Raw genomic sequence first — 26,195 nt, forward strand, 5'->3', positions numbered from 1 at the left:
AGTTTTAAGAGGGCCAGGCCCCCCTGGACTTCCCCTTCGTTTGTCTATGGCAAGGGAGTTGAGCCACGAGCCATTGAAGTCGAGGATGCCCAGACTGGAGACTCTTAGCATCTGACGACGGAAGAAAATGAAACGCAGTTACTAAAAATATCCCTCTGTACTGAAAATCTTGAAAATCGATAGAAATTTTCCAGGAAGTATACTTCTTTGAAAATTTAAGAGGAATTCTACAATGCCCCAGCGTGTTTCTGAAAATCTATTCACCTTTTGCGAAATTTTTAGGGTAAATTTTTCACTTTTTCTTATGAAACAAGGGTTGCATGTGAATTCGTAGTGGTTTTTCACGGGTAACACGGGCACCCTCCGGGGCCCATGCCCCGGTACCAGGGACCCAGTATCCCCCCCCCCCCCCCCCCTTGTGGCGGGCCTGCAGCTAAACTTCGGTTATCGGACTAGAACCGGTGCTATCAACGTGGTATGGCCGTTGACGGTTTGTGGTGAATCATACACCTTAGCAAGGCAAAGTCAGGGGCTTCTCTCCCTGCAGGTGGAGAAATATCATTAACTTTAAAATTGTCAACTTACGGTTGAAAAATTGCAGGAAATTTCAGAAATCTGGTCCTAAAAATTGGTCATATGTTGGTTCCCATTGTCCGCCCGGACTAGTAAGACAATGGTTGCGGGAAAGCAACCACGCTCCCGCATTTTCATATCTCCCGCTAATCCGGCTAGTTGTCTTACTCCAATCAAATCCTTGTTGCAAATTAGGTCTTACCAACCTCAAATACGTGAAGCAGGGCTTACATTCACTTCCACATTATTCTAACTAAAACTAATTTACAAAGTATCCACGTTTTAATCGACTTCTAAAAATGTATTTTGCATAAAATTTCAATTTTATGGATGGTTTTATTTTGTAGATCCTACGTTTTACTCCCTTTTTCTTTCTTAAGAATCGCTGTTCATTGGGAAGTTTATTAAAAGGTTGGCAACTTGGAGGAGGTGTATCCCGTACAATAGTGTAGGTTATGTTTGATAGTTTGTATACTAATTCACACGTGTACTTAGTCTTTTTGCTTCATGTCACTATATTTGTACAATTATTTTTTTCCCTCTCTGACTTAGTGTTGGCTCAATCTGTTTCATCTCTTAATTCGGAAACTATTTTTCAATGCCGCTAAAGTCAATTAAGTTTTTCCCGGTAACTGTGATATGTAAGTACCTAGGTATGTGTTCCAAGAACGTGAGGACTTACTGCTGATCAATCCTTTTCTTTGATTTGATTGACACGGAATTACGTTTGCATCCTTCTCGCAGCAATGTCATTAAACTCATTTCCTGTTTCCTTGGTATACACATGACTGTTGCGGTTACATACATAACGACAGTGTAAGTCGGCAATTTCATAACTGGTTTGCGGTGTCTGAAATTCTCCGCCTCTATGTTATTTCTTTAAGGAGAACAAATCGGCATCATTCCTTGAAGCTTTTGCAGAATTTTCATCACACAGAGAAGAAAAATTATGGCGGTTCTAAAGAATTGCTGTCAAGTAGTTTTCCGTTTTTAAATTAAAGTATGATAGGAAGTCTGCGATGTCGCAAACCGAGTTATGTGATTGCCGTATTACAGTTATGTTCCTGTTTGATTCGACAAGAGTTTTATTAAATTAGTACTTACATTTATATAACAAGAGGAATGTATATCTTTCATATCCTTCTTTATGAAGGCAGAAACTCTTTTGAGATGAGAATGATTGTTTTCCAAATTGAAAAGGAGCAGTTTAGGGACTTGAAAAGACATGAAATATCAGTAATCTCACATTGCATCCATCGTTAAGTAGATGTCCTGACAAATTCAGAAATCAGGTGAAAATTTCCAAGTATTAAGTCAGGATAATATCACTGTGGATACACATGCCTCGCATGAATGGGGCCTCTCCATTTGATAAGTTGTGAGTTCTTTGACTATCCAGGTAGGACTTAGTAGTTGACAAATGAGTATGGCTCCTGCACTTAATAATGTTTTAGACTTAAGCGCATGCTTATGCTAAAAAAATCTGGATGTGAAGTATCCTGCACCAAAAGTCAGTAAGAAAACTGCTGAACATACTTACCATCATAGGATGAGAATCGTAGCCTCAAATCCAAAGTTCCAGAGGACCTAATTTGTGAGGCCCAGAATCATCAGCTGAAGGTCAAAGAATGGGAATGAAAGGAACAAAACAGTATGTGGTTGCCGAAGCAAGCATTGATTGACCCAGTTTTGAATCGTGAAAGATTTGATATGATTTTTCATTTTTAGTTGACAGGTGTATACAATTTCAATGCTTTTTTAACATCTTCAGTTTGCAGACAAGGCAAGTGGTCCACACTAAGGTTAGTTATTATATAAGTCAGAGTGAGGCGAGCCCACTGATTCCCATCTTGAATGTGCAGCCAAGAGCCGTGTGCAGAAAGTAGGCATTAAAGCGCAATCCAAGCATCTCAAAATAAGAGAGTCTTAAAATTTATACGTATGTATCAATGGTCAAAAATGCATTACTTAGTTTAATTTTCTAGTAGTTGTGTGCGGCAGCCTTTTAAGATTAGAGCTGTGGCTTCTTATTTTAATGACCGTTCTATTATTAAGCTTCCTTTATTTTCTTCTTATTGGTCTTAAATGTTGGAGTAAAAGTTCTTGGAAATATATTTACTTACTTATGTTTAAGTTTTCATTCTGCAGGTTCCCTGTATCCTGAAACCTTTCTTTACTGGACCTCATAATGGAATTTGGCCGGAAACTTCTTAGCAGATTTGGTTGGGAGGAAGGTGAATATTTTTCTTCTTATCTACGCAGTTGGCTTTTTTATGCACCTTGTCAGTAATTGGATTAGTTTTGGTGCCCTTATTGCCTCTGGAGCATCTGTAAAAGTCCTTGTTAATGTCCATTTTTAATAGGAGCACCAGAAAAGCAGGTAACTTAATTTTAAACTTTGTAAATATCGAATCATGCCTGACCCTCAGATTATGAAACTATCGTCATGTACTCTTGAAACTTTGTGAAATTTTTCTTTATCTAAAAAAGAGGAGAAAATAGATAAGAGAATAATGGATAGAGAAAATATAAACTAGCAATATTAAGCTACCAGCACAATAATCATGGACTTTATGTTGAATTTATATCATTATAATGTAAAAATGATGAATGAAATGATAATTCAATAAGTAAAGATCTGAAAAAAGGCTTATATGTATAGGCATTAGCAGCTATCGGAAGAAACGATATTATTGATCGAAGGAAAAATTTCTATTCCTTTTATCAGAATTTACCTCTCGAAAAAAGGAGCTGTTTAGCAGGTTCCATTTGGTGTCTACTCTATTTACTGCTTTCCTTGTCCAGATAAGCTTAAAAAAGGTTTGTTAACACGGTTAAATTTGTTTTTCAGGTAAAGGATTGGGGAAGTTAGAGGATGGCATCGTAGTTCCTTTGAAACCGAAGTTGAAATTTGACACAACTGGAGTTGGATTTGATTACTCAAAAGAATATGTCAATGATTGGTGGGCACAGCGTTATGATGAAGCACTGAAAAAAGTTGATGTCTCTGAAGAAACTGTGAAAGTAAGTAATCACTTTTTGAATTTCTATCAGGATAAGGGCGAGGTCCATAAATTCATAATCCCATTACCACAAGCGACATGTTGTTGATGTGCGTTTGAATCAGCTTACTACATTTCACCTCCAAGATTCTGAGATAGTATTGCACAAAATGGACTGTATGTTGCTACTACGTATTAGTATTTCTAACTCATCTTAGAAACAAAACATATGCCATTACTTTCCTTTTACAGAAAGGTGCTTTCACGGATGAGCCAGTGTTATTAGTCCCTCATTGCCAAATGCAGCTCAAATGATGATGGATTTTTCTACTCCCCTAGTTAGCTGTTTCCTTTCAAAAATCTACTAACTTACATCTGAGCATCTTTTTCATTAATTGAGTTCTAAATTTACATGGGGCATCCAATGAGTAAGTTGAACTCCCTCATGGAATGCACAACAATTTAAACCATTTACTAATCTTGATCTAACAATCCACCCTAAGAAGCAACCTTAGTGATTCTCTGCCCCAAAGCTCTTTATTTGTAAAGTTTGTCCCTCTCCTTCAAATTTTATGGACTTTTACCACTTGACTACCACTTGGTTATATGTACAACCGTTCACGGAAAAAAGAACTGTTCTTTGTCCACAAAACTCAAACTTCAGTGGATTACACCAAAGCCTAGAGGAGTGTTTTGTGAAACTCTCGGGGCAAAAAAGTCCAAAAATTTCAAACCAAACTGAAGTTCATAGGTCAAAAACGTATTTTTAAGTGACTTTGACTAGAATTTTAAATGGAACTAATTGATTAGAATTACCCTTGGTGGGGTATCTTTTAGCACATAGACCTCTCTTGATGAGGTGCCTTTCTGCCCCCCCCCTATAAAAAGTTTGTAGTTGTGCTTGTGCTGTCCTCAAATTTTCAGCTGAGTGACTGCTATGCCCATTGGATCTTGAAGTTGGTTTCTTGCCGTCAGATATGAACAGTAAAACTACCAGATCACGTATCTCAGTTTGCGACGCTGTAGACTTCCTATCATACTTTATTTTTTAAAGGGAAAACTACTTTTCGTTAATTCCTGAATACTCCTTTGATTTTTCTTTGTAGTATGAGCAAAACTCAGTGACAATTTCAAGGAATGATATTGATTTGTTCCTCTTCAAAAAAATAAAAGTGGGAGCAGAGATTTTTAAACACAGCAAACGAGATATGTGGTCTGGTAGCTTCACTGTTGATATGCATTTACATCTTTGTAGAAAAGGATAATATATTCGCATTTCATCCTATTTTCCAGTTTCCTAGGAGTCTGCAAAATATGTGAGGGGCTCATCTACGTAGAGGTTCACCGCATTCTATCAGATTGTATTGTGGTTTTCATTTTTGTACTCAGTCTAACCCAAGGAATTTTTAAAAAATTACCGCCCTTTGGAAAACAGTGTGTTGTAACAAAACAAAACAAAAAAGTTGATCTTTTATCATTTTTAACCAATGATATGAAAACTTTTCTGTGAAAAAATGAAATGAAAGAATGAAAAATTTTCTGTTTAAATGGAAAGTATATACTTACCCTGAGATGAAAATAACCGTCAACTTCAGACTTTTCATTAACTGTCATGGTTAATAGAGACTTCTATTTGAATATGTTCAAGCGTTATGGTATCCACAGTGTTTGAGTCTATTTGAAAGCTAGCATTTCAAATGAGTAATGGATCAAAATATCAACACCCACTGACATGTACGCTCTAATTATGTAAAATAGTTGAGAAACTGAATTAAGTGGGATTTTGCATTGTAGGTGCTCAACTTAATTGGTGTTTTTCTTTTTTCTTTAACAGGAAAAAAGGAAAAAGAAGCCCAATGATACTGATACAAATCAAGAAAAAAACCAGAAGAGTTCAAAAAAATTTATCAAGGTTTGTTGGTATAGATATTTTTTTATTTTTAAGGAGCAACTATCACTTTCAAGACTTTTGCTTTTTTATGTGCCAGTTTTTATTTAAGTGTCTTCTTTTTTTATTTTTAAGGAGCAACTATCACTTTCAAGACTTTTGCTTTTTTATGTGCCAGTTTTTATTTAAGTGTCTTCTACAGAATTTTTGATTGAAAACGAACTACTTAGGCAAGAAAGGAAGTCTTTGAGATGATGAAAAGAATGATTTATAGTGAATAATAATCAAAAGAAACAAGTCTTGTTGGTTATGCCAGCAATAAGTGAAGAAAGTCTTATTCACAAAATTTCCTTTCAAAGTGTCCTATAAAATTTGTGGGTATTAAACCGTTTACTCAACCTAAAGATCCAAAACCAACATTTAGCCACATATCATCAATCACAGTTGATGAATTCCTCAAATTGAAAATTAAGAGTGGAGGAACTTTGTATTAGCGTATTCTATTTGATGATGTTCATTGGTAATTTTAAAACCCTAGTTTGAAGTTGATTTTCAGACTTTTGGTTAGGCACATCATCAACGTATTTGCTTCCAACAAACAAAAATATTGATGCCTCATCTCTCAAACCACGCATCCCAATTTGAGACATATCAGACTGTCCATCAAACCTTATCTTTTGAGTGGGAAACTAATCAATAAGATTTCTCGCAAATTTCTGTGATCCCTCCTCTTTAATCAAAAAAATATCCTATGCAAATTGTAAGCAATAAATGAAGTTGGCTTGTTTCCCTTCAAAACAATAGACTAGGAGATGAATTTTGAAACCCTGAAATGCATTTAATGCTTTCATCAAGTAAGTTGAGGCTTGTTTTCCCATGCGGCATAGACTGCTTTGCTACTGTTCAGTAGTGATTGAGGATTGACTAAGTGCAATGATGAATTGTGTTCCAATTCTTTTATTTTTCATATATTCACGTGGGTAAATTAGAAAAAAAACCGTGTGTGCTGGTGAATTCCCACTGACTGTAGAAGCATTGCAGTCACTCAAGGTGTGAATGGCTGATCAGGAATTTTAGTCTTTCGGACCATATATCCCCATAATCGGGTTACGACAACCGAGGACAACTAACGACTACGGTGCAGTGTTGCCAGGTTACTGTAGCATTCTCCAAAATTTTTTGCGCGAAATTAGCGCAACCAGATGACAGTTTTAGAGATTGGTTTTGGTGATGAAAGTATCACTCTAAAAACTGTGGGGTGAAAATCTACTCACTAGATTCAATTGGCATAACTTAGTAAATTTTTGTTCAATTGAGCTGATCTTGATTCTGATTGATAGATATTGAGTTAATCTTTCAAATGAAACCAAGATCATTTTAGTACCCATCATAATTTAGAAACTACAGGACCAATCCCGGTTCTTTTGGAACACCCTATGTATGTTCAAAAATTGCCTACAACAGGGATATCGAGTTGAGAATGCAGAAGTTATTGTTTTAAAGCTGTCATTATCATTTTCAAAACAGTTTCATTTAAAGCAATATCTTTTTTTTCAGACTGAAACGATTTTGCAAGATGGAAGTTCCATCCCTGAGAATGATATTGACGAACCAATGGAGGTTACAGAACCAGCATCGTTAAACTTTGATAAACTTTTTGAAGCCTGCGGAGGGCGAACAGCTCATAAGTAAGTAAAATCCCTCATAACTAATGGTTAAACTTCTAGACTTTCAGCATGTGGTCTACATCCTGCGAGCCAATGCATGAAGCAAAGGAAAGAACAAACCAAAAATCAAATTAAGTAACAAAAAACGAAACAACTACTTACTAAGCTGCTTGGTGGAAGTAATTATAATAGGAACCAAGTGAGAAATGAATGAATATTTATGCGGAATTGAATGGTAATAAAATTGAAGTATATAAGAATGAATGCTTAGCATGTGGAACAGGCTTGAATTGCTAATTATGCAAATCGATGGCCAAAATGCAAAACCATGTATCTTGGTTACTGTTATGATAAAGACCAAATGAAAATTTGTAATTCATGGCAAAGTTGCGCTGCACTTTTGTAATCCTATGCCCACGAACATACACAAAATGTTATTATTTATCCCTCATGGTTTTGTCACTGATATTTTGTTCTTCAATTTATTTCACAGAGGTGCTCGACATGGACTTGGTTTAAGCGGAAAACTAGCAAGACTGGCAGCTCAAGAGAAAGAAATTAAACGTTCACCTCAAAATACTGTACCAGATTCTCCAACTAAAACACATTTAAGTCCCTTTGAAAATTTCAAGAACTCACATCAAGAGAGAAAACATCTAAGGATCAGCAAATCACCAGCAAATGTAACTACAGATGTTGAACATTTTTGCAGCACTGTTATTATGCCCGGAGAAGTTGAAAACAAAGAAGGCTCAAGAAAAAAGAAGAAATCACGGAAAAATAGGGAGAAATATTCAACTTATGAAGATCTATACTGTCGGCAAGGAAATGAAATAATTAAAGTGGAGGAAAATATTGAAACAGAAGATCCAACTCAACACCCTGAGAACATATGTAATCTCAAACAAGAGAAGAAGAGGAAAAAAAAGAAATTCAAAATGGCAGAAAACAAAGAATTAAATGTTGAAAGAATAGATATTCCATCTGTGCATGAAATTGATGCCGCTGAAATAAGTGCTGTGAATCTGGAATCACCTTGCGAGGATCCAAAAGTCAAAAAAAGGAAAATTAAAAAATTCGAGTTGGTATCTGATAATGATAGCAAAGAAGGTAAAAAAAGTAAAAAGAAACACAAGAGTAAATTGATGTAGCAAAGATATAGGAATAAAATCTGCGCTTTTTAGCATTGTAGTGTGATTTGTAGTTGCTCACAGTTGTAAACTCTGCAGGCAGCAAGCTTTTATTTTCTCAGAAAGTTGATAAGTCTATCCTCAGCGCAGATTTATTACAAAGTGGTATCATTACGTTGAGGATATTTAAATTGTGAGTAAAAGGAATACTTATTCCGATTGGTGGTGTTTTAAGTTTCCTGTCACTCCAAAACTTGTAATCAAGTTACAAATTTCACACTTCTAATTTTTACTTCACAATGTCTCTTTTTAATTGAAGATTTTTAATTTGTTGTATCCACCTTGAGTGACTGAGATTTATTTTTCAATATATACTTATGTACAGAAAAAAAAAAAAAAAGAAAGGAAGAAAAAACCCTCCAAACGCAGAGCAAGGCTGTATGAATTCACTTTATCATGCTTTTTTTTACTAGAAAGCAAAATTAGGTATAGAAATACCTGTCAATTTTTTAGGAACTAATCTAAGAAATTGTTTTATGACAGAGGCAATTTATAATTCCATGTTAAGGATTCTCAGGATTTTATAATAAACCTTCAGCAAATTCACTCCTCTTTTTATGTATGTCATTTAAATCTCCTCCATCAACGATTTTTTTGCCATTGTGGGATGGCTTTGATGTCAAGTAAATTGTGTTCATATGAGGGTCAACAAGGAAGTAAATTTCCCTGTATTACATATATCCTTTGAACTGAGAATCTTAAATCATACTGCTAGAATAGGACGTACCGTGCATATTCCAGCTCTGGAAGAAGCCCAAGGTTTTTAAAAACATTTTTGTTCATAAGAGGTGAACACTGAGGTCAACAACACCTGTTCAGTAACAGGTGTTGTTGAATCAGATTGTTATGTATGACATCTGATTTTCTCGCTGAGAAGTTCACTGATGACAGATCAGAAGACCGAATTGAAGCTGAGATTATGAGGATCAAAATTAGTTGAACTCTTGTCTGTCATCGAAGATAATGTTCGAAAGCATTTGAAACATTGGGCTAGGTCGACATTAAACTTGTCAGCAAGCTTCGGAGTTGATGTCATGCCTGATCCTACATCCCTTCCGGAATTTCATATTCAGTAGTTTTCTTGCCAGACAGTCGACTGCAAAGGGCTCAAGAGATTCTAAGTGGGAATAATGTCTTAATCAGTAAGCAGGTTAGCACTTGGAATTAATGCAGGGCCTTACTTCAAATTTTTCTGCTTTCTTTAAAGCTGAAAGCCATTGTCACGAACAAAAGTTCGAAAATCACCCATAGCTATCATAGACCAACCGGAACATAAAGTGACTTGTCTTATTCCTTTTACATTTAGTGAGTGTTAATTGCAATTGCTAACACCTCTCGTTAGATTTTCCCTCCTACATTTCGATCGTTTTTATACTCCCCTACATTCACTTTACCCATAGAGGCTTCATGTAGGGAGATGAGTACATGCATCAAAATGCATAGAGCAGCCTCTCTCTCTCTCTCCATTGAAAGTAGTTTCATTGAATACTCATGTAGTACAACTTCTCGGACCTAATTGAGCCAAGAAGGATACAACTTGATTGTTGTGTTTCAAAATTCTCACTTTAATTTATTTATTACAAGAAATATAAATGACTCACGGGTGAGTGTTACAGGAAAGATTCTCTAAACGTCATAAAAATCACTTCCATAATTAAGATCAAAGCTTTGTCTATTCCGGGCGAAATTTAACATGTTCTAATAGCACAACATATTGACGGTGTAAGTCGGCAATCATATGACTCGTTTGCGGTGTCTGAAAATCTCCGCCTCTATGTAATTTTTTTAAAGGAGAACAAATCGGCATCATTCCTTGAAGTTTTTGCAGAATTTTCTTTGCACAGAGAAGAAAAATCAAGGCAGTTTTAAAGAATTGCCGTTAAGTAGTTTTCCGTTTCAAAAATAAAGTATGACAGGAAGTCTGCGACGTCGCAAACCGAGTTATGTGATTGCCGACTTACACCGTCGATATGTGTGAATAGGCACACATTTTGGAGAGGGTGTGATTTTAGGGGGCGTTCCATTATTTAAAGAAGCTTTCACCCGTGTATAACTATATTTTTGAACCCCCTCTCCCCAGAATGGTATAAAGTTGGAGCAAAATCACCTCCCCTCTTCCGCGAATTTCTTGAGGAAATATATGAAAATTGTGGTTTACAAATTACTGAAGTCCTAGGTTTTAATCTGGTTTTTTTTTTTTTTTTTTTCTTTGTAATGAATCAAACCTAAATTACAGGGGAGGATCTGTCGCATAGTGCAGATTTAGTCCTCCCACCCAACTGTGACAAGTAAATCATTGAAAGTTTTATTTTTTTGCAACCCTCGTAAGTTGAGATTTGGCGCTACGGAATTCGAATCTTTTGGAATTCTCGCACGTTTCACGGAATCAACCAATCAGAGTTGCCTCCGCCGTCAGCTGACCGAAGGTCATGCGAATCGTCAACAAACTGTTTTTGTAGGTTAAGTTAGGTGATAATCATGGCTGCTCTACTCAGCGCAGCCCTTCGTCAAAGGATTTGTCACCAAATTTCGAAGGAAAATGGACTTCTCAGCCTCGCTAAAACGCTGGACGCACCTCTGTAAGAGCTTTAACCTTTCCCTTCAATTTCTTTGCCTTGTAAAGTCGATACTCCCACTGCAAGTAAGGTTATGTTTGAGCCTCTTGTGTCAGTTTTCTCTCTTACTAAGTAAATGTTTTTGTTGGAAAGCATCATCCCATCATTATACATATTCTTCACTCCATTATATTCTGATCAGCATGATCCTCTGTGGGAGCTTGTGCGCTCTGCGGAAGTACACTTCATCTGGCTGATAGAATGGATGAATATGCAATAATCGTAGATGAGTTTCTGAGCCTCCAGCAACCATTAAAATGGCTTATAAGTACCTGTACCATTCTTTAGTTCGTAGTTGATGATAAGACTTCCAAGAGTGAGGATACAAAACCACTTTGCAGTTGGGTTCAGACTCAATTAGATAGTGAAGCTTACAGAGGAAGAAAGTAAATCTGTTTGAGCCCTATGGTAAATAAGTCTCTGTACTTTGGGAGTGTAGCAAAAAACTGTCGTTTTGATTCTGATTGTTACTTTCAATGTTTAACTGAAGACAGCTGACCTTTTCTTGCACACTTCGCGCACTCTGGAGGTTTGATGACGTATGGACCACATAAGTCGGCAATCACATATCTTGTTTGCGGTGTCTGAGAATCTCCGCCTCTGTGTTATTTTTTTAGAGAAGAACAAATTGACATCATTCCTTGAAGTTTTTGCAGAATTTTCTTCGTACAGAGAAGAAAAATCACGGCAGTTTTATAGAATTGCCGTTGAGTAGTTTTCCGGTTAAAAGATAAAGTATGATAGGAAGTCTGCGACGTCACAATTGGAGTTATGTGATCACCGACTTACACCGTCGATATTTGGTGAGGACTTCACTTAAATTGATTCTTACCTATCATTGGTTTCAATGTGACCACGAAAGTAGCAGATCTTCTGTCTAACCAAATTGGTACCCTAAAAGTTGGTTAGCTGTTTTGGTGTCAATCTAGGGACTACCAATCAAGCTCATTTGAGCTACTTTCAGGTAGAAGTTAATTGTATAAATACATGATATGCTGTGAACTGCAACTTAACTTTTCTCAACTGTCAAAAATAAGAGACACCCTAGCCGTGGTCCGCCTTAGCATCACTCAGCAGTTTACTTGTCTTAGTAGTGCATATCTGAAATTGAAACTACTAAACCTTTACTGATGTTGAGGAATTTTGAAGCTGATCCCTTTCTACCAAAACTTGAATCCTCAATGAGTAGAATTGATGTATCATAGTGCTACGGAGTTATGTTCACATTGGTACACCTCCTTAAATGTTACTCATTAGAATACAAATTACCATGATTCTCAGCAGATGCTGCATCATGTAACGCCGATGATTATGATCTTTTTTTTGTCTAATTATGGCGGTGTGCCATTGCAGATTGACATTGCCAAATAAAGGGTATCAGTAAAATTCAGAACATAGCTCATATCAGCGGTTGAGTACGTCTGCGCAAGTGTAGTTGGAACAATTTGTTGGTGGGGCCAAGAGCCCATATATCCTTCATGAGGGTCTTCTGGTGTTTAGTGGCACTATATGATCACAGCTACAGCTTTTCTGTGACCCCCTAGCTTTGCCATTGTAAGTTAGGGTGAAATTTTAATTTGTAAAATCTTTTTTTGCCAGGTTTTTTGTTTCCTGTCAAAGATGGTATAGAAAAAACGTACCTAATTGGACTGCGGTGATTTAGAATTGCTGCTCTGAGTTCTCTTCTCACAGCAATCCAAAAACATTCCAGCGCATTCTAGAAAAAAGTTGAGGAATCTCAATGCAATATTTAACAGAAAGTCTTACTTATATTATCTATAAAAGTCATACAGATATCCACAAATTTTGAATTTTTTTTTTCCATTTTTGTAAAGTGGTTAGAGAATCAATCAGTAGGTCTCCTAATTCTCCTATGGTGTAGTGGTTGCAGCGATCAGCCTCCTGTGGTGTAGTGATCGTAGCGCTGGCTGTATGACCAAGAGGTCCCAGGTTCGATTCCCTACCAGGTGACCTGATTTCAATGGTCTCAGATAATGGTCACCTGGGGCTGGGGTAATGAGTATGGGATTAGCCAATAGGCTATTTGAAACTTGGTATAAAAAAAAAAAAAAAGTAATCAGTTAATCAATTCTTTGCATTTTGCAATGTCTTAACTTAATGGCATAATCTCTGATAAAATGAGCATTGGCAAACACACCATAGGTTCTTATGAAATTTTCACTAACAATATCAAAGGATAGTGGATAAAGAACCTTGCGGCCAATCACCAGAGTGTCTATTGAATTCTTCGGTTTTTGTGGTAGATGACCAGAGCAATCAATGGGACATCATTGATTGCTAACAAGAGTACATTTTGAATGTGTTTAGTGAAACTAGTGGCTTGCTTGGTCATTTTATAAAAACAGGGAAAGTTTGGTAGAATAGTTTTTTAATTTTGCTGACACGGTCACAAGTTTTACCAGGTTTACCATGAAGATATGACCATGTCATTATAACACACCAAAAAGAAGCTAATAACCCTCTTCAATAGTAAGAGTGATCGAACAAAAAAAAATTTTTCAGAGAATAAACTGCATTGATAAAAAAACCTAGCTATATTCATTTGCCTCAATTGTTTTGTATGTTCCAGATCCAGGAGTAAGAAGACATCCAGTGCATGGGAATTAAATACTGATGATGTAGAACAATGGTATCCTGATATGGATAATATGAGAGATCATGCGGGTCCTTTTATACATCCAGACGGAATAATGAAAAGGTTCAAGATTAAGGATTGGAATCAAATTGATACCCCGATCGAAAAAACTGTGAAAAACATGATAATCAATTTTGGACCACAGCATCCAGCTGCCCACGGTGTGTTGCGGCTTGTTCTGGAGTTAGAAGGAGAGGTATTATTTTTTGTGATTTTAATGTTTGCAATTATTAACTAACAATTCTGGCAAGTTTTAGAAACAACAAATATGCCATTAATTTCAGCATGTAGATGAGTGCTTTAGTGGAGTAGCCACAAATAGTAGTTCCCTACTGCAAAATATAATCTATTTATTCGCAACATTCATTATCATACTTTCCTCTACTGTTTCCAAATTTATTAACCGATGAACATGGACTCTAACCAAAATTAATCTAATGGGTTCTTTTCTATGACATAGATAATAGTAGCAGCTGTTTATTTTTTGTTCAAGTGCTACGGAGTTGGTTGATGTTTTTAGTCACCCCCATCATCGAAATAGGTATTTTTCCCTCTGAGTGACAAGATTTATCCCTACACAAGGTAGTTTCATTGGTTGCTCAGCAAATTATTTGCTCAAAAATGACATGAAAAGACTCAATAATACAATTAGAAACATTATATGACTTAATTTCTCTGGCAGCTTTTTAACCAACAGAAATTTTTCAAATGAAGCGGATCAGTGTCTTTACCAGTTCAGTAGTGATGGACGTAGTGGAGATTGGAGGACATTTAAGGTGGTTCTCCACCACTTTGGAGGACGATTCGATAGTCAATCAATCAATCAATCAATAATTTCTTGATATTAGGAAATCTCTTGAGAGTTTTCAAGCCTTATATCCTGCTGTAGAACGTTAGGTGTCTGAGTACTAAGTTCTACCAAGAAACAATTTGTAATAACTTTAAAAGTATGTCCTGAGTGAATATGGCAAGTCAGAAGGCTGAATAATTTGCAGTATTCATCTGGAACGTACTTACTTTTAGATTTATTTTGAAGTGTCTTTTGGTCAAATTTTGTGCACCAGTACATGATATACTACAGCCTCATGTTATGCTTGGACATTCTCAAGAAATATCCTAGAATTTCTCATCGACTATCACATCACTCTCCAGTGCACTGAAAAACCACCTCAATGACTGTTTTTGAGGACTTAGAGAGTAAGAGAGTCTCAACTTTTCAAAGATTCTTTGATCGCATGCAGATGTTTGTGCAAAAAAAAAAATTATCCCAGGAGAAAGTGTATGGTATTAGCAAGTGAACGATGGTTATAAATTCACTCTCCTTGATCATCAGGTCCATATTTTTCAAATATTATTTTTCATCTTTATTTTTTAGGTTGTGATTCGTGCTGATCCACACATCGGCCTCCTTCACCGCGGCACGGAAAAACTGATCGAATACAAAACATACACCCAAGCTCTGCCGTACTTTGATCGACTTGACTATGTGTCCATGATGGCTAATGAACAATGCTATTCACTTGCAGTGGAGAAACTGTTAAATATTGACATTCCGTTGCGGGCAAAATACATCAGAAGTAAGTGCAAACAGTTGATGATTCATCAAACTTTTATTGCTTTTAACAATTTAAAATTAGCAGAAAGCCTCCTTCTAAAGTTATCAATATCCGTCTAATGCCCAATTGGAAACTTCAGTACTGTTTCGGTCAAGAGACTCCTTTAAATAATGAAAAAAATAACCATTCCTCATTAATTAATCTGGTCTCGTTCTTTACATCATGTTCCGTTTTTGCCTATGGAGCTTATATCAAATGTATGTATAAGGGTTCTTCATAAGACTATCAGACCAGGTACTTAACCATGTTCATACAGAACTACTCTGGAATCAATCCTTGGTTACACACTCTAGATCACAACAACTGACAAAAAAAATTTCTCAATTTAACCTATCAGTATTTCTTTGCAGCAAAATTGTTTTCAGCAAAATTGCCATAGTCCTAATGATTTAGTTCTTAATACATTATTTGCAGCCCTGTTTGGTGAAATCACAAGAATATTAAATCATATTTTGGCTGTTGGTACTCATGCCCTTGACGTGGGAGGTATGACTCCATTCTTTTGGCTGTTTGAAGAGAGAGAAAAGTTGATGGAGTTCTATGAACGTGTTTCTGGTGCTCGTATGCATGCTGCTTATATTCGTCCCGGTGGTGTGTCACAGGTAATTTTCACTAATTCTAGATACGGATGTTTTATGACTGTTTAAAATTCGTGCTAGGTGAGCTCCGAAAAAGCTGGCTTATTGTGCGCCTAGAGGTGGCGGTTAATAGTTTTGAAATAAGAGCAAAACGCGCATGACTTTTGACATTACCTTCGTAGAAACAATATATGTCCACTTACAGTTTTTTTTTTTTTTTTTTTTTTTTTTTTTGGCACCGACAGGTGCTTTTATGTATGAATCGGAAATAGATTTTCCTTGTCACAAAATGTAGGCCCAATGATCGAAATATCCATTATTTTCCTGATGAGGCTTGATTTTGTTGGTAGAAAATCAAATACATATAGTCTGTGCAATCAATTATCAGAGTGCCTAAAATTTCCAAAATGATCCGACAGTTTCTCTGGGTCAAGTTTTTCTATTTAGGTCATCAATCACATGTACTGTCATAATGATCTTTTTTTTTTTTTTTTGCACAATCCAAAGTATTTGAAAATGTCAATTGGACTTCATCTTGCAATTCGGCACTACAATTTCTGGCTCATCTGCAAAAGCACTTATATACATGTGGATTTAGAGGGAAAGTGAATATAGGTAGTTTTGAAGGCCAGGAGGAGACAAGTGTTTTGAGGTATCGGTCCTAAAATCGGACAATTTCGAAAAATCAGCCCCCTCCTCCAACTTGTGGCTTTAGAGCATAGGTGAATATAGGTCATTTTGAAAGGCTCGACGAGACGAGTATTTTGAGGCTAAGATCGGACGAGTTAAAAAATCATCCCCTAAAAGCCTTTTCATTTCTGAACCAAGGGATGAACCGATTTTCACCACAAATGAAACATGATCCAGATCATATTGAAGTGATGAGCCTTGCTTAGTTTCCTTTTGATGGTATGGATAGTTCCGGGAAAAAAATTTTGCAAAGGTTCTTTAGCTCCCAGTTATATATATACATAGGACAGACCAAGAATAATTTATCTAAGCGCCTTAACGATCATAAATATGACCGCAAGCAAGTCACTGCCCTAATCAAACACCAGAAGGAGATGGGTCATGAATTTAATTTTATCAAGTTAAAATCTTATGTCATGAAAACAGGGATTTTCCATGCACGCAAAAAGAAACGATTGAAGTATTAAAACATGAAGGACAGGTGTGTAATGCTCCATCTGATATTAGCAAACTTATTTTCCTCTACCACTCGTTTTTCCAAGTTGGGACGTATGGTGCCGCTATTGTAAGGCAGTAAGTAACACTACGGAGAGTTGACTGGTCCTGGTCAACATCTGTTTCTTGCTGAGGGTTGACTGTTTTTGGTCAACGTTGCTTCTTGAGGTTGTGAACATCTTATCAGTCCTAATTTTGTCGGGGCTGGTTACACGGGTTTTTTCAAATGTGCGTGGTTTTTTAGTCTTTCTTTTAATTTTATATTTTTTTAAGCAGTTGATAATGGGCTTGGGTTGCCAGCTAAAACGTCCTGCGGTTATTTTTGTAATTTTAGCCTTGTTTTCCATTGTTTTATTGTGTTTCTAGTGATATGTGTAAATATATATCGTATCTTTTTAAAACTGGCTGCACTTATCAACTCAGGGCTTCTAGATTGATGCTCTTTGAGCAAAAATGCCCGAAAATTCTAAGGTTGTACCGTCTGCAATAGGAAAAATCTCTGTCTCGAAATCTATAAAAAAACACACTAGGGTTGTCCATGAAAGTCTGAGAATCAAACTTTTCAGTGGAACTTAAGAAAAATTACTCTTATTTTTTATTCCTTTCCCATGGATGGTCACTTCCATTTTTATTTTTAATTTAAATATTAATTACCATTGTTGTTTTATCAAACAGTATGCTGAATTTTTATATGTACTGTTGTTATGATTCTCAAGTTCTAGATGGGAGGGATTTTTACCTTCTATAGTAAACTCCACATTATCTGAACTTGATTTTATCCAAACCCCAGGCTATCCAAACTAATTTGGCAAGTAGGCATGGTCGAATCTCAGAACTGAAAGACTGCGTTGGTCGGAACACCTATACTGCAAAGATCAAAAATCGAAACGTGAAAGGTTATTTAATCTGTCGGTCCTGATTGGCTTTTTTTAAAAAAACTTTGGCTTAAAAAACCAATGACTTTGGATAGTCAGGAGTTTATAATTTACTGTACTTTTCATTATTCCATATAATACTTAATGAGTGATTCCTGCTGTTTAAGAGTGCATGTAGTTTTGCTTTATTGAAAATCCTGTGTTGTGGTCTCTGTATAGGACATGCCCATTGGGCTCATGGATGATATTTATGACTGGTGCAAGCAGTATGGTTCCAAATTAGATGAAGTTGAGGACCTTCTCACGATGAACAGAATCTGGATTCAACGTACTACTGATGTGGGTGTTATCTCTGCTGAAGATGCTCTCAACTATGGGTTCAGGTAAGTTAGACATTTTTAGAAATTCTCTTCATAAAATCTTACAATTTAAAACATAGTATGTACCTTGTTTTATATAAAACTAAGCTGCACAGAGGAATTAGATGAACATCAGAAAAATCAAGAGGAGGAAGAATATTCAGGTGCATCATGGTATTTCTAAATTGATGGGAAATGGACCTCTAGGCAAGGTGCAAATTAACACACTATCCATGTTTTATCCTCAAAATTTCACGTAGAACACAATTTGAACAATCCTAATCATTGAGAATAACTTCCAATGAAGATCTTAACGTTTTTCAATTCATAAATTCAAACACTCTGCTCGTTAAAAAGATACGTCTAATTGTCATGGTTTGTCTGGGAGCGACACTTGCAACAGTTCCTGGGAACAAGTAATAATTGCGTTTTTTCGAAGTTGTTTTGGGATGTGCTACAGGGCTTATGTTGGCGTGCAAATTTTTGGAACCCCTGACGTAACAATTGTTGTACAATAATTACTGCAACATGTCCCCAAGAATGTTTTTATGTCATTCTCATGCCAGAAAACACTGTTTTCTGTCGCGACTTGGAACATTGATTTTTCATTATCTCAGAAAAAAAATAATTAGCACACTTTGTTGCTTTGAACTTTATACATCTATTCCTAAATCAGAAAAATGTATCAAACCTTAGCTGTAAGTGGTTTGATAGTATTTTTTTAGGGCTGAACAACTATCGACTACATAATCATGTCCTTGATTTGGAAGCTCAAAATTTGGCATTCTTACCTCAGTATCTAAGCAATGAAAATATTGTATCCTTCAAAATTCTTCAATGCATTTATTCTTTATTTTTTAGTGGAGTCATGCTTCGTGGATCTGGAATTAAATGGGATCTGCGCAAAGTGCAACCATATGATGCCTACGATCTTGTCGAATTTGATGTTCCCATTGGATCCAAAGGAGACTGCTATGACAGGTAACATTATTTCCTCAATTTCCAAGTTTTTCCACCAAGGAAAGTTTACAATTTCTTCCCATGAATTTGAAGTTCCTATGATTCCCTGTCACTGTCATTCCTGTCGTGCTGTCCAGTTTGAGCAGACAGAGTTAACATCAAAAACGCCACTTCTGAGTATGATGACCTTTTCTTTTCCTTCTTAATGCAAAGAACCTGATGCATTGAAACTTCTCGAGCTTCCCATTTTTAAACTTCTACATCTTTCCCAAGTTCCAACAAGATGAGTTTTTCCTCTCCTATTCATTTAAAATTATCTGCAATTTTGTGGATGATTTACGACTTGGACGTTATGTAAACCAGCCTCCCCATCAATTTTCAAAATCTTCCCATTTTTGCGGGTGATTGAAAAGCTTATGCCCCCCGACTGACAACTCAGTTTATCTGTTTGTCTTCATCCCTTGTCAATTTCAAAGCCAGAACCGGGCATGACCACCTCTTTTTAATAGCACTTAATCAAATGTTTACTTCCCCTGAATTACATACGTGTAACCCTAGGTCTAAAGCATTTTCAGCATTCATTCTGTCCTTCCGTTGTCTTCATCACACTGATTGTGAATGTCTCCCATTTTTTCTGGGGCTATTTTTTTTCTTGTTTCTTTCTTTTTTTTACCTAGATTCTAAGGTTAAAGTTAAGTTTTGTTCTAAGATTGATGCAAGTAAATAAAGGATGAATTTAGTATTTATTTTTTTGGAAAACCATGTTATTTGAATGGTATAGAATTACAGTTCCTAGGTATCCTCAAGGACCACCATCTATGTCTAAAAACGGTTGTTGCATCTCAAATATATACCATTAAAATATCCACAGTCTACAGCCGTTAGCAATCTACATGAGAATGCAGATCAGCCATGAGAAATCCGTATGAGAATGTGGATTGCTAGTATGTATTACCACATAACGCATATTGGCCTTGAAACATTCATAACCTGTCGTTTCTTTATTTTTTAAGTATTTGTTTATCATCATCAGTTATCTCAATTTCTCATGCTTAGGTATTTGTGTCGAGTGGAGGAAATGAGACAATCCATGCGCATCATTCTTCAGTGTTTGAACCAGATGCCAGCTGGTGAAGTCAAAACCGACGACATGAAGGTCTCAACGCCGTCAAGAGAAGAAATGAAGGTATGTAATCCTAAGTGAATGATACTCAAGGAGTCCAAGAACCTCACCCTTTTTGCCAAAGTTAACAAGTCAAGGACAGAGGTGCTTCTTCGCAAGTGTAACGACGGGGCAGCTGTACTTTAAGGCATTGGCACTGGACATGTCTTTAAGGGAACGTTCATAAATTATGTAACGCTCCAAGGGTAAGGGGGTATAAGCCTGCGTTTCATTGGGGGGGGGGGGGGATCAGTGCCAGCATCACGTAACCATCTTCATTGGTAAATAATACACAATCCAAAATGTATCATTAATTCTTGACATTATTTGTCACACTATTATGTACAACAGCTCTCCACAATTTTTGGGATCCTGAGGGATCCAGGGGATTGTCCGTCAAGCGTCATTATTGAGGAAGGGTCTGGAGTTGCGTTACAAAGTGTTACAAGAGGGATAGGGGGATTGAGATTGCTGAATAAGTGCGTTATGTAATATATGAACGCTCCTTAATCAGGTAATTTTTGAGCTGGACTCGGTAATCACATGACACTTCAAACAGGAAAAGAGTTATATGTTTCTGAGACGTTTTGTGGCGCTTGGAGAAGGTAATTCAAGTTAGAAAATAATTTTCATTGAGCAGTCCCCATTTGTTGCCAGCGTGTAATGCCATTGCCAATATGTTAACTGTTAACACTGCAAAAGCACATTTTCCTACATCCCCTAAATTTTCATGCGGAGAAATGGCAGCAAGCCTCAAAAACAAAACTTGTAACCAAAGTAACTATAAAATTGTCAGTAATTGTATTTATATAAAAGCAAAATAAAGGACCCTGCACACCTCTCATGGGAAGCTGCACCATGACGGATTGCCTTCTGACTTATGTCATTCGATTCTCTTCAAGATGCTGATCAAAAGTTATATGTGCGCCAACTTTCTACGATGCACCGTTTTCGCCAAAAACCTAAGAGAAGATTCAATTATTCGGCGACTATGAATAAAAAAGAACAAAGCATTTGAGGACAGGCCCGATGTAAATGAGGAAAAAGCGTAGCGCGTGTCCGTTTTCTTATCTGTATCTGCCGACTCAGGGGCTATCTCCCTCCCGCACTCGCCCGGTTGACGTTCAGACTTTCCTGTTCTTATGCTCCTCAAGAATCTGATTTGGATGGTTGAGAAAAACGGCGGGCAGAATCCGAGATAAGACTGCCGCTCAGTGCGGGAGTTCCCCTGATTTGTTCACTCAAGTACTGAAATGAGGAATCTTTCTGGCTTTTTATCGCCAAATAATTGAATCTTCTCTTAGGTTTTTTGCGAAAACGGTGAATCTTAGAAAGTTGGCGCACATATAACTTTTGATCAGCATCTTGAGGAGAATCGAATGACATAAGTCAGAAGGCAATCCGTCATGGTGCAGCTTCCCATAAGAGGTGTGCGGGGTCCTTTAGAACCAGAGTATTACCAATAATTATATTAATTACATTTATTATCTGTTTTGGTAGCTTCATTTAACAAAGCATTATGTTGAAGACGTTGAGATAACTTTTAAACTTACCTTAGTAGAAATAAAAATTCGATTCCTACAAGGATCTACTACATGGGTTACAAATAGTAAACATTTTCTGAGATGTCATAGGTCAGTTCATTAGCAAAAAAAAGGCAGTTAGATTGGTTTTTGGGGGGGGGGGGGGAACAAGATTGCTAACGTTAGTACTAAGTTAAATTTTCTCCAGGCTATCCTGAATCTCCACGAAAAATTCATGGAAACTATTGGTTTTCTACTGTTTTATACTGAAATCTATTCATTTTCTCTTTTAATACAGAAATTTTATTTAGCCTTTAATCTGTTAATTTAATTTGCTGCTTTATTCCAATGTTTTCAGACTTCCATGGAGGCTCTTATTCACCACTTCAAACTTTTCACCCAAGGATACGCAGTTCCTCCTGGCTGCACATACACTGCTGTAGAGGCTCCGAAAGGTATGTCGATGCTGTTCAAAAACTAGGGGTAGTTGTAACAAGATGTAATGCAAGATACAATGACTGCGAGATGGAATGCCTTAAACATTTATCTGTATGAGATCTTCTCTTTGTAAATACGAGAATGAAGCACGAGCATATAACCTCATGTCTCGAAATATTTCTCTGTAGTTCAGGTAAAATCGATGAAGGTTATCCTGAACGTATGCGACCCTATTATTGGTAATATAGTTGGAAAATTTCAAAGTTCTGTATACTCTTTTAGGTAATAGATACAACTACCAAATTTTCCAGGGGTGGACTGGAACCGAAAAATAGACTGGGAATGTTTGGACCGGCCCATTTTAATTCTCTTCGACTATGCAAAGAAGGCCAACTGGCTAATCACTCTAAATATCGAACGTCCTTCCAGAATTTTTTCTCTTATTCCTGTCTAGCTATCCATCCCTGGTATGAGCCCTGTCGCACCGTTTCAAGAATGAAATAACTTTATCTTTTCCTTAAAGATGGTGTTAATTATTAAGTTTTGAGCCACAGGTGTGTCAACTAATATAAATGAAAATCAACCAAATTGAATCATATAATCCTTAAAATACATAAGAAATGGGACAAACTTCTCCCTCCATATAAAATTCGGGAACAATTTGAGTGATATTTCGAACAAACACTCCTAACTTCTAAGTTTGAATTGCAAAATCAATTTAACGGTTTACTTAAGTAAGAGGGCAAGTGAAGTGGGATTCCTGAGGTGTCTACGACCCTTTTAAACAAGCCATTCAATTTTTAAGTTAGTCTAGACATGTACCTCTTGTCTGAGAAAGCAGTGCACTTCATCTATTAAAGTGTAATAATCATAGATGTTAAACAGCGCCATATTTGGGGAAGAGGCACTTTCGCAAATAATGAGAGCTCAGCGGTAGATTTCAAAAGTAAATGTTATTAAGGGCAGCAAACTATTTTTGACCCAAGGTAACATAACAGTCAATCAGGCTCTGATGCTAAGTAAGAAGAAAAATACTGATTTAGATCAGTTTTGTAAACAAAATAAAAATTGAAATAATCTGAGCATTTACTATGCCTTAATTATTTAGTAGTCTCCAAGCTCCCTTCTCCTCTTTTTACACAATCATTTAATCTTTTGCACTAATTTTGAACCTTTTCGCGCAATTTTTACTATGATTATCCTTTGCTCATTTCAAATTGTGTGTACACAGGAGAGTTTGGAGTTTACCTAGTATCAGACGGTACCTCTAAACCATATCGGTGCAAGATCAAGGCACCAGGTTTTGCCCACTTAGCAGCACTAGAAAAGATGGGAAGGAGGAGTTTTCTAGCTGATATTGTTGCCATTATTGGTGAGTATTTTTATATAATTCATGCAAACATTCCTCTGTTTCTTAGGGGAGACTGAAAAAACATTTTTTGATCCTAGTTTTTAAGATGGAACTCCCACTTAGAAATCTGTTATTTTCCGGATCTCAAGAAAAATTAATCAAAAGAAAAATTTCAGACTTATAGTCATAAGTCTTTGTCTCATAATAATCTCAAAAGAACAACAGTAAAACTCTAATTCAACAAATTTCTGGGGACTAGCCAACAAATTTGTTTTATCGAAAATTTGTCATCTGAATTAAAGACCTCCGGGAACCAGTTTTCTTTTTTTTGACGACTGAGAGAGAAATTTTCTCCAAGCTCCTGTAAGTGCAGCCACCAGACAAGCTGACCTGAAGACTCCTTAAAATGCTGAAATTCTCTGTACTTCTCCGCTGATCACTGAATAGCATTGTTACTGCCGTCACTGTGACTAGCATGTGATCAATCAGTCCGGTCCCCAACTGCACTCTCCAGAGTCAATTCCTCGAAAATAATACCATAAACAGGGGAAAATTCTTCATGGATCTTGAAAAATTTTGGATTAGCAACATGTCCATAGTTCAAAAACATCAGATATGAGAGCTTTCCAATGCTAGAGTAACATCATGCTACCAGTAGGTTTGGTTTTTAAGCTCTCTTCATAGGTTCGATACTCTGAAGTTTATTTTGGCACTCAGACTCAAATTATTGTTTCTTTCCCACAGGTACTCTGGATGTTGTATTCGGTGAGATCGATCGCTAAATTTTGCTTTCACACTTGAATCGTCACTTATTGAATATACTGTAAATATCCTTGTTATCCTTGAGGAGTTCTCTCTGCAACCTTTATCAAGCTTGTAATTTATTGTTATGAAATAAACTCAAAGATTTCTTAATTTCACCCTCTCACTCTTTTATTCTTCACCCTTATTAATAGTCTCAGTCAGTTGAGCCAGCTTTTGTCAAATCTCACTTTGGTCACTTAGTTCATACCTGCATCCCTATCAAAATGCTGGCAAATAGACCGAGAGAAAGATTGGTCAATTCTTTTTCTCAGTGGCTCCTTTTGATAACAAGAAACCATAAAACCATAATTCAAGGAGTTTTCCATCACTTTAAAGTTCAATTTTTTGTCATCTGTCCAGAAGATAGTTTGTGGTGGTATCAGACAAATCGGTCCTTAGGATGGAAACTCAAATCATCAGAACAGTAAAAATTCCGATTTTCAGTTTCTGGTGCGGAACACACTCTAATCCTCTTAATAACATTGGGTCGAAAAGTCAGGTCGTAATTTGCACTATCAATGAAATTAAAAGCATTTGGAATGAATGAGCCCAGGTAGTATAAGAAATTAAGCGTTACACCACATGATTTCTTATCAAAATTTTTTGCTGAGAACATTGAATGTATCGAAAACTTCCAAAATGAATCCATAAGAACCTAAAGGGTTTTAATTTGATATTTTAAACAGTAAATTCCAACCTTCTGCTCGTGGAAAAACAATGATCAGTGTAGGCCAAGTTAGGCATTGAAATCAACCTATACGTTTGGAAAATAACAAGACCTCGGTTCACACACATTTCCTTCCTCTTTTGGTACAAGTTACCTTGAAATCTTGTCAAAAAAAAGACAGTACACTTTAAATTCTTCCATCATAAAATATACCAAAATTAGTTTAGTGCAGGGTGCAGGGTTTGACTCAAGTATGTAGACTACGGCTTTTACATGAGCGAGAAGTGTGAATAAATGTAGACAAGAACCGTTATACTCTCAATTATGAATTAAAATTGGACATTTTTTCTGCGTCCATTGTATTCTACTAACTCCGCTTAGGGTTGAGATGGTCACTTCTAGCTGGTCCCAAGCCCAGGTAAAGGAGGAGGGTTGTGCGTAGAGCAACCCTACCACGCAACCCTATCATGTAAAAAAACCCTAGCTACGAAAAGCATAACGATGCCTCGGTACACATGGAATCAACGGAGAAATCGACCAAACGAGTATGGATCATCGGAAAAAAAGAAAAATGGTAAAGCCGAAGAAATTTCAATGGCAACCTGGAACGAGAAATAGAAATGATCCTAGAAAATGAAGATATCGTAAGGTTTATCAAATCGCAAAGGATAAGCTGGCTTGGTCATGAACAAAGAATGGAAGAAGAAAGGATGCCGAAGAAGGTGCTGAAAGCTAAAATATTGTCAGCAAGAAAGAGAGGAAGACCTGGGCTTCGGTGGCTAGACGGAGTTGAGCAAGACCTGAAGAAAATGCAAATAAAAGGATGGAGTGAAAAAATCAAAGATAGAGGGATGTGGAGAGGAATCGTTATGGAGGCCAAAGCCCACCCAGGGCTGTAGCGCCGTTAGTAAGTAAGTAAGTAATTGTATTCTACTGAAAATATCCATTAGAAAACTTGCATTATGGTGCTTAATTTCGTTTCCTACATTTGTGGTTCAATGTGTCAAGAGTTGATGACAACAACGGCAAAATCTAACTGCATTTCCTTTTTGCGATTTTATTAGTAGTTTCCCGACTTAAAGACAC

At 36.7% G+C, this 26,195-nt stretch overlaps 2 protein-coding genes and 1 long non-coding RNA gene across 8 annotated transcripts in view; 2 read left to right on the plus strand and 1 right to left on the minus strand.

Moving 5' to 3' along the window:
• LOC140224286 (uncharacterized) overlaps window positions 1-333 on the minus strand; it is a 151,095-nt gene extending 150,762 nt beyond the window's left edge. The window contains exon 1 of the long non-coding RNA XR_011899586.1: window positions 265-333. This is a non-coding gene — a long non-coding RNA (uncharacterized lncRNA). The remainder of the gene's footprint in view (window positions 1-264) is intronic.
• A 691-nt stretch (window positions 334-1,024) lies between these two features.
• Window positions 1,025-8,866, plus strand: LOC109041327 (uncharacterized). Of its 6 annotated transcripts, none has more exons than XM_019057651.2 (6): window positions 1,025-1,226; window positions 2,722-2,807; window positions 3,425-3,597; window positions 5,410-5,487; window positions 7,021-7,151; window positions 7,624-8,866. In XM_019057651.2, exons 2-6 carry the CDS (start codon window positions 2,762-2,764, stop codon window positions 8,279-8,281), a joined length of 1,086 nt encoding a protein of 361 aa, XP_018913196.2. In that variant the 5' UTR covers window positions 1,025-1,226; window positions 2,722-2,761; the 3' UTR covers window positions 8,282-8,866. The 6 variants fall into 6 exon arrangements, with proteins under 6 accessions (XP_018913196.2, XP_072154688.1, XP_018913197.2 ...); XM_072298587.1 differs by having other exon boundaries at window positions 1,025-1,220; window positions 2,720-2,807; XM_019057652.2 differs by having other exon boundaries at window positions 1,025-1,214.
• Window positions 8,867-10,740: 1,874 nt separating this feature from the next.
• ND-49 (NADH dehydrogenase (ubiquinone) 49 kDa subunit) lies at window positions 10,741-24,558 on the plus strand. The gene is made up of 10 exons (XM_019057645.2): window positions 10,741-10,899; window positions 13,526-13,787; window positions 14,967-15,168; window positions 15,622-15,809; window positions 18,065-18,228; window positions 19,066-19,185; window positions 20,221-20,350; window positions 22,208-22,304; window positions 23,519-23,659; window positions 24,383-24,558. The coding sequence occupies exons 1-10, from the start codon at window positions 10,799-10,801 to the stop codon at window positions 24,418-24,420; spliced, it is 1,443 nt and encodes a 480-aa protein (XP_018913190.2). The 5' UTR covers window positions 10,741-10,798; the 3' UTR covers window positions 24,421-24,558.
• Window positions 24,559-26,195: the final 1,637 nt, after the last annotated feature.

The sequence above is a fragment of the Bemisia tabaci genome, chromosome 1 (assembly GCF_918797505.1).
Source record: "Bemisia tabaci chromosome 1, PGI_BMITA_v3".
NCBI lineage: Eukaryota > Metazoa > Arthropoda > Insecta > Hemiptera > Aleyrodidae > Bemisia > Bemisia tabaci.

Bases quoted from the DNA above. Each gene is read 5' to 3' on its own strand.
- LOC109041327 (XM_019057651.2), top strand. From the start codon at position 2,762: ATGGAATTTGGCCGGAAACTTCTTAGCAGATTTGGTTGGGAGGAAG. The intron at 2,808-3,424 runs GTGAATATTTTT...TTTGTTTTTCAG, and splicing joins CAGATTTGGTTGGGAGGAAG to GTAAAGGATTGGGGAAGTTA. The intron at 7,152-7,623 runs GTAAGTAAAATC...TTTATTTCACAG, and splicing joins GGAGGGCGAACAGCTCATAA to AGGTGCTCGACATGGACTTG.
- ND-49 (XM_019057645.2), top strand. From the start codon at position 10,799: ATGGCTGCTCTACTCAGCGCAGCCCTTCGTCAAAGGATTTGTCACCAA. The intron at 18,229-19,065 runs GTAAGTTAGACA...TTTATTTTTTAG, and splicing joins GCTCTCAACTATGGGTTCAG to TGGAGTCATGCTTCGTGGAT. The intron at 22,305-23,518 runs GTATGTCGATGC...GTGTGTACACAG, and splicing joins TGCTGTAGAGGCTCCGAAAG to GAGAGTTTGGAGTTTACCTA.